The sequence below is a fragment of the Motacilla alba genome, chromosome 13 (genome assembly GCF_015832195.1).
Source record: "Motacilla alba alba isolate MOTALB_02 chromosome 13, Motacilla_alba_V1.0_pri, whole genome shotgun sequence".
Lineage (NCBI taxonomy): Eukaryota > Metazoa > Chordata > Aves > Passeriformes > Motacillidae > Motacilla > Motacilla alba.
The window spans coordinates 10,417,375-10,425,279 of NC_052028.1; the positions used below are offsets into that span (position 1 = coordinate 10,417,375).

General features: G+C 51.2%; 1 protein-coding gene across 1 annotated transcript; it reads left to right on the forward strand.

The window, feature by feature from the left end:
- Positions 1–853: 853 nt before the first annotated feature.
- Positions 854–4,227, forward strand: WNT8A (Wnt family member 8A). Its single transcript, XM_038150305.1, has 6 exons — positions 854–951; positions 1,039–1,072; positions 1,303–1,441; positions 2,365–2,490; positions 2,593–2,735; positions 3,659–4,227. Exons 1-6 carry the CDS (start codon positions 881–883, stop codon positions 4,217–4,219), a joined length of 1,074 nt encoding a protein of 357 aa, XP_038006233.1. The 5' UTR covers positions 854–880; the 3' UTR covers positions 4,220–4,227.
- The last annotated feature ends 3,678 nt before the right edge of the window (positions 4,228–7,905 follow it).

Consider the following 7,905-nt stretch of genomic DNA (forward strand, 5'->3'; position numbering starts at 1 on the left):
TGCACTCAGGCTATGGGCAGCTCCTGCCTGGAGCAGCAGCAGCTGTGCCTGTGCTGCAGCAGCCTTCACCGAAAGGAAATTGCCAACCCCAGAGAACTGCTCCCCTAATTACAGCATTGGATCATGGAGAAAACCACATAAATGATTCACACAGTGTTCCCAAGCTGCAGCCATGTAAATGAGAGAGATTTCCAAATGCTACTGAGCCACGCTCGCTGGTATCAGGATGGAAACGCAGAAACTTTCATCATAAAGAGGAGAGAAGGAAAATTCCTGCTGTTAAACGCATCTCTGCAAACCAAGGAGACCTGGGAGGTCTATGCCCTATAGACCTTTACAGAATGGCTGTTAAAACTCCTCGGGGAATTCTCATAGGAGGGAGCAGGCAGATAGCAGGGGAACTATAGAAATGCATCTGCTTGTTATTTCAGAGGGACGTGGGGATGGAGCCTCTGCTGGCAAGCAGAGGATGAAAAGGAGAAGGCAAGAGGACTTGGGGCCAGCAGAAAGGGATGGCTGGTGGCAGGGAAGAGAGTTAAAAGTGTCCCATTGTTAGGGAAGTTTGCTCTCCTTCAGACCATCCCGCTCCCAGGGACACCCGCCGCCTTTTGAAGTGCAACCTTAGGCGGTTCCTTGTCACCCATTGGAGCGGGAGCTTTTTTATCACATTAAGTCATTGGGTAGCAAATGAATGGGGGGTTTTGACTATTCACAACTTCACCTTATAAATATCAGGGTTGGAGGTTCCTGCAGCTTTGCTCCATCCCCATAGCTCACCTTGGGAAGGAGTGGAGGGAGGTGGCCCTGCTTGTGCAGAGACCTGCGGTGTGGAGAGCTACGGAGCAGCCAAAGGGATCCAACCCCACTCCCTGTGACAGCCATGAAGAGAAGCACCCTCCTCATCCTCTCCATCACAGGGGTCTTCTGTGCCATTCTCCACACAGCAGCATGGTAGGGTCCAACTCGGTGGGAAGGGCATTTTTTAGAGATGCTCTTCAGCCTGTGGTAAGGTGATTTATTTTATTTTCTCTGTTTCAGGTCTGTGAATAACTTTCTGATGACAGGACCTAAGGTAATTAACACAGAGACTGTCAGGAATGGAGTGATTTTAATCCATTTGAATGGAGTGATTTTGTATTGCAAATGGGAAATAGTACTTTCCAAGAAACCAGACTTCCCAGAGCATATCGGCTCCAAGTGCTGCCAAGTACAGAGGGAAAGGACTCACAACCTGCTTATGTCTGTTTTCACTGATAAACGCTGAAACTGGGTGGATTTTAACCCCGCTGTTTCCCGTGCCAGGCTTACCTGACGTTCTCCAGCAGCGTGGCGGCCGGGGCACACAGCGGGATGGAGGAGTGCAAGTTCCAGTTCGGCTGGGAGCGCTGGAACTGCCCCGAGAGCGCCCTGCAGCTCTCCACCCACAACCGGCTCCGCAGCGGTGAGTGCTCCTCCACCTGCGGCTCCGCTCCCTGCGGGATGCTCGGGCCAGCTGGGATGGGCTCTGCAGAGAGCTGGTGCTGCCGATTAACCGACTGATGGAAAAGGGCTTTCCTGTCCCAAAAATCACAGCTGCTTTTCCTTTATCTGTATTCATTGGTGTCATAAATAGCACGAACATTTTCCTGGGGATCCCAGGCTCAGTGTTTCCTGCGGTGCTGCTCCGTGGGTCTGCTCCTACCCCTTTGCGTGCAGCACCCCGGGGAGTGCAGTGCTGGGGACAGCCGAGCTTCCAGTGGGGAGAAGTGCAGGAGAGGCAAAGGGAGAAAGCAGAGATGTGCACTAAGAAACTGCCCTCATGAGAAAGCTGTGGATATATTTCAATATTATCTATTTCAGTGGGCAGAAGTCTCCTTTCACCCAAAGCAGCATCTCTATTTTAGTCTCTTCAGAAAGCCAGAGGACTACACTGGGAGTGTGAGTGCAGACAGCTGTTAGCACAGGTTCAAAGGATCAACGACCATTTTCTCTAGCAGGCAAGATCAAAGCACAACATACCCCCAGGCAGGGAAGGACAGAGATGAACTGAGTGCCAGGTGAAAGGAGAATTAACTCACCTTGGCCAGAGCAGGACCATGGCATTTCCTTCAAATCCTACCCCTGGCAAGAAGTTCCACCCCTTGTATGGATACCTGAATAATATGATAGCAAATTGCTGCAGCCTGTGATGCTGAAGCCTGAAAAGACCCAGTCATGAGCATTTCACTTCTGTAGCACCTTACCTTTTGCACAGAGCATGTGGGTATTTTCTCCTTGCACTTTCAAAGCACAGGAGATCTTCATTCCTGATAATCTGGGATTGATGTCTATATTTGCATGTGACAGCTTTTGCATGTGACAGTCTTTTTCCCTCCTCTCCCCCAGCTACCCGGGAAACCTCCTTTGTGCACGCCATCAGCTCGGCCGGGGTCATGTACACCCTCACCAGGAACTGCAGCCTGGGAGACTTCGAGAGCTGCGGCTGCGACGACTCCAGGAACGGCCGCGTCGGTGAGCGAGCGTCCCAGGACAGACTGACCCGTCCCTCTGTCCCACGCACAGCCCCACTGACTTCAGGGCAGCTCGGTGCCTAAGCCTGTGTCTGTCCTGCAGGTGGCCGAGGCTGGGTCTGGGGAGGATGCAGTGACAACGTGGAGTTTGGGGAGAAGGTTTCCAAGCTTTTTGTGGATGCCTTGGAAACAGGACACGACACCCGCGCGCTGATTAACCTGCACAACAATGAAGTCGGGAGACTTGTAAGTAATAATAATGTCTATATTGAAAACAAGATCTAGGCTGTTCAGGTTCCCATTTTCAGGCCCCTGTGAAAATCCAGGCCTGGTAGTGGTTGCATGGGGGGGAAAAACACAGCCAGAATCTGGCCTTGAACCTCAACACAGGGAATCACAGTAAGGGCTGTTCCCCCTTCCATCTTCTGCAGCTGTGTAATGCAGTTAACTGCTGGCACACACCACTTATTCAGAAATGCATGGGATTTGTACTCACCTCTAGGCTTGTCTGGTCTGTAAAACAAAGCCAGAACCACCTTCCTTACTTTCTTGCAATATGCATTTCCAAGCTCTTTGGCCGGGAAGCCAGGTGTGAGCTGGCCCTGCTCACAAGCCAGCCAGACTCGCCCCCACTCCTGCCTGGGCCATGGAAGCTCTCAGCATCTTGCCAAACCTCCTTGTCTGTAAAAACAAGGATGACAGCACTTAACATACCTATCTCATAGGGTGTGTCAAGGCTTAATCTCACATAGATACCAGCGATTGGGACCTTATAAATACCAGAGGGAGATAGGCAGATAATATCTGTGAAGTGCTTGGCCTGGAGGAGATGCAGAGAGGTTGGGTATGATTATTCCAAAGCAGTTTCACACATTTTGAATGAAACCTCTGAAAGGGACATGGTTTGATGCTGGTGAGTGGCGTGAGAAGGGCATGACCTGACAAAGACACTTTTTTCCTGGCCTGGATTCTCCTGGAAGGGCTGGGGACAATAGTTTGTGCCCACTTAGCTCTGGGACAGATGTTTTCCTGGAACTAAGAGCGTCAGCTCTTGGAAGGACTTGAACTCATGCCGAGCACGAGCCACTTTAGATGCAGTGTCCTCAAATTACAAGTGCTGTAGGTCCTGATTTTGAGATTTCCTAATTTCTCCACCTCATACCACCAAGGCGGTGAAAGACACAATGAAGAGAGCCTGCAAGTGCCACGGGGTGTCGGGCAGCTGCAGCATCCAGACCTGCTGGCTGCAGCTCGCCGAATTCCGCGAGATCGGCAACTACCTGAAGATCAAATACGACCAGGCCCACAAGCTGGAGATGGACAAGAGGCGCGTGAGGGCCGGCAACAGCGCCGACAGCCGCGGGGCCACGGCCGAGGCCTTCCACCACATCCACGCCACGGAGCTCGTCTTCCTGGAGGACTCCCCCGACTACTGCACGAGGAACGCCAGCCTGGGCCACCACGGCACCGAGGGCCGCGAGTGCCTGCAGACCGGCAAGAACCTGTCGCAGTGGGAGAAGAGGAGCTGCCGGCGGCTCTGCACCGAGTGCGGGCTGCGGGTGGAGGAGCGCAGGACCGAGGTGGTGGCCAGCTGCAACTGCAAGTTCCACTGGTGCTGCACGGTGCGCTGCGAGCAGTGCCGGACGCTGGTGGCCAAGCACTTCTGCACCCGCCGCGCCGCCGCCGCCCCCAACCACATCCGGCACAGGAGCAGGGGCCACAGGAGATAGGGGACGCTTGGGTGTCCTCACGCTGGGGAAGGAGCGTGCTGAGGTCCGGAGGGTGGAGTGTGCACCGTGTCAGGTGCTGGGGTCTCCTGTGGAGATGGATGGATGCAGTGGGATGAGGAAGCACAAGGCGCGGGCGCTGAGGGACCACGGTCCATCTTGCTTCCGTGTTTTTTCCTCAACATTTACCAGTAGCTTCTTTCTTCTCAGGAGTCACTTTATGCGTGTTGGACAGAGGGAGGAATTTCATGGTTTATGTGGTTTATTTCATGGTTTATGTGCCCTTGCCAGTGGGTCTGCCAATGGGGCTCCAGCCTCCGGCCACAGAGGTGGGAACAGGTGCTGTGGCAGGTCCAGCTGGGTGATCCCATCCCTGCAGCCTCAGGTCCCGGCTGTTGGTGCACAGCAGCTGCTTGGCAGCATCTCTGGAGGAAAACTTATGCACTTTGTGATGTGAGAGGAGGTTTGACAGTGTCGTGGTGTGTATTACCACAGCTGCCGCCTTTTGAGGGCTTTGAAAAGTTTACAGCCAATGTTTACATATTTCCCTCCCCACCTTTTTTTTTTTCTCCTGCTTTTTTGAATTTTGTATTTTGGCACAAGAGGCCTTGCCCCAAATAGACAATAGCTTCATGGTTTTGTACTGGATAAAATTAAGCAGTTTACAGTTCCTATACTTTTTTTTCTTTTAAGTTAGCAGATAAGAATTCAGAATTCTTTATGCCTGATGTTGTTTATTAATAAATTGTATTACTGCTTAGCACAATCTGTTTTCACTATATATTTTGAAGGTATCCTTTAAGAGTTAGATTTTTGGACTGTATTTTGCAATAAACCACAACGAAAATAATTGGCCTTTTCCTTTCTGGCTTCCCAGCAGTATGATTTTAGGTGCAAAATTGTCCCTTTCTGTGTAAAACCCAGCACTTCCACGAATTTCCTCATCATTAATCCAAAAGCCACCGAGGACAATGAGTTCAGTAACTGGATCTCGGTAAATTTGCTGCCGCCTCCAGGCCCCGGAGGGTTGGCTTTAGTACCTATCACCGCAATCTCGCCCTTTCCAAGCGCTGAGTATGCAGACACAGCCTGGCTAAAGCCAGTCCTGAAGCTCCCAAAGTCTCTTTAATTTGCCCCCAGCCGACATCCCCCGGACAATGCGAGGCTGCCCCGCTTTGATGTGGAAAGCGTCAGCACCGGCACTCGCTGCAAATTTCTTGGAGGCACGAGAGGAACCCTTTGAACTGGAGCAGGAGAGAAAACTTGGGGACAGTTGTGAATGTGTCTGCTGGTTCCCTGCTGCTCCGGGTGCCAACAGCCCGGCCCGGGTCGGGGAGGGCAGGAGGGGACAGCGCTGCTGCTGCTGCTGTCCCAGGGCAGCTCCTGCTCCTTGGAGTCAGAGCTGCTCCGTGGGAGCCGGGCTGTGCCATCCCACACCCACGATGCAGGGCAAGGATGCTCCACCAGGCTTGCTCTCCAGCCAGGGGAGGAGGAGGAGAGACAAGTGTAAAAATCACCCCACGGCTCTGCCAGCACGTTGCACCCACGCTGCAAATGCTTCGGTGCTATTTTATCCAGGTCTCCCTATGGCTCCCTGTGTAAACACAGCCTGGACACACACGAGAGCCAGATCGGGGAGCTCAGCTTGCAAAACACACATTTGGGAAGCACAGCTGACTTCCATGCACTTATTTTATGCAAAGTGGGTTTTATTAAAGCTGGAAGGGTGACTCCATCAGTTAGGGGGGCTATGCTGCCTTCAGGGTAGCTATTTCTAGTAACTTATCCTACCAAATCAAAATACCCCAAGATTTTTGCACAGTGTTGCCACAACAGCAGTTGCAACCCCCCAAAATTTGAGAGTGATAAAAACAGACAAGCAAAGCTACTTTCCTGCATCTTGAGCACTGGCTGACTTGTCTGCACAAATATTACTCCCAGGCTCTCTTTTTGTATTGGTTTGGACTGTGCTCCAGAGCCCCAGCAGCTGCAGGAACAGGGTACCACCAAAACCAGACAAAATGAGGATATGCAGAGCACAGGACAGTCCCTGTTATGTGCTCTCAGAGGAGGGAAACTATTTCACCAGGATAACTCCCAAGCACACAAAAACCTTCCTGCTGTATACCAGCAGCAGGTTAATAAAGCACACAGGTAAATCCTGGGAGATGAGGGCTCCCAGTGAGCAGGAATGGGCAGGGCATGCTGTGTGTCATCTCACCCATTTCTCTGCAGCACCTTTTCAAACTAACATTAACATAGAAAATAAGAAGCAACAGGTTTGCAGGTGGCAACAGCAGCAGACCAGACCTCTGTCCCACAAAGGCACCATCCCAGGGAAGTGGGGCAGGAGAGAGAAGTAGAGATACCACTGCTGAGACCAATCCTTTTCCCACTGAGCCCTCCCATTCCCACTAACTCAGCATTCATATCCACCCCATTGTATTGGAATGCTGGAGATGAACTGTCCTTCCTTAAATTTGTCATCAAAGCCATTTACATTTCTGGTTCCCAGACTCTCTAAGGCAATGAGCAAATCACACCCAAAAGCCAGAGACCAAATGCAAACTGAAGCAAACTCAAGAGAAAGTTACACACCATCCCATGGCACTGATTTCCTTTCTCTTTTTGTATCTTGCAGAGACAATACCAAGACTGAACAAATACAAAAATCAACTCTATGGCTTAGAGTGGCACCTTGCCAGAGATATTACAGTACTGGAGAAACTGAAGCTTCCTTATCCTCCCCCGTGTTGCTTGGATACAACAGTCATCAATTCTCACTACATTCACTACAAAACAATAGAAATTCAGGATCATCTTAATCCATCACAGCACTGTCAGGGAGCCCTGACACCCCTGCCTGCTGCTGTGGCTTCTGTAATAACCCCCACAAATGCCACGGGGCACAGGGGAACAAACTGAGGGTGCCACAGGACTGAGCTCATCATTTCAGCTGTGATTTTACCTGGACAGCTTTTTCACCTCTGCAGAGCAGCTTTCAAAGTAAACACGAGCACACACAGCAGAGCACAGTCCTGTCGCTGCTGCTCTGTGAAGGCTCCTTCTCCCAGCACAGCCAAAGAGCTCTTGCAGGGCCTGGTGATGCCTTCAAACCTGCACACGTCTGCTAATGGTCACACCAAGTCAGCTCCAGTCTGCGGCACTGATCCCAGTCACCTGGAACTCAGTGCACACCTGGAGGAAGGGATGGGCTGGCTCTCTAAAGCCTTGAGGAGGAGCCTGACACAGTCCCACAGTAATAGTGTTGTAATAGTGTTGGTCCTAATTACAATGAAAAGCCAAAACTCTTAATCTGGCCCAGGTGCTGCATGAACCCAATGCTAAGTCTTGCTGCCTGTCCCTCAAGAGTTGTCAGCACTGCTTCTCCCCTGGAGCAGGGGCACTTTAGGCAGGGCACTTTAGGCAGGAGCCACTTGGATAGTTCTGGAGCAGCATTTTCATGTTTGACAAGCCCCTGACTTGGACAGAGCATCCTGTGTGATAAGAAATCTGTGGAATCAGCTCAGCATCACCATTGCCTTCTTGAAGGTTTAACACCAGTATCCCCCCAGTGTATTTGTGCCTTTATTGTGGGAGAGGGATGGTTTACAATCCATTTTTAGTGAGAAAGGGAAACGTACTCCAAATGATGAAATAACATATTCCAGGTCTAGCATTGCCACAGA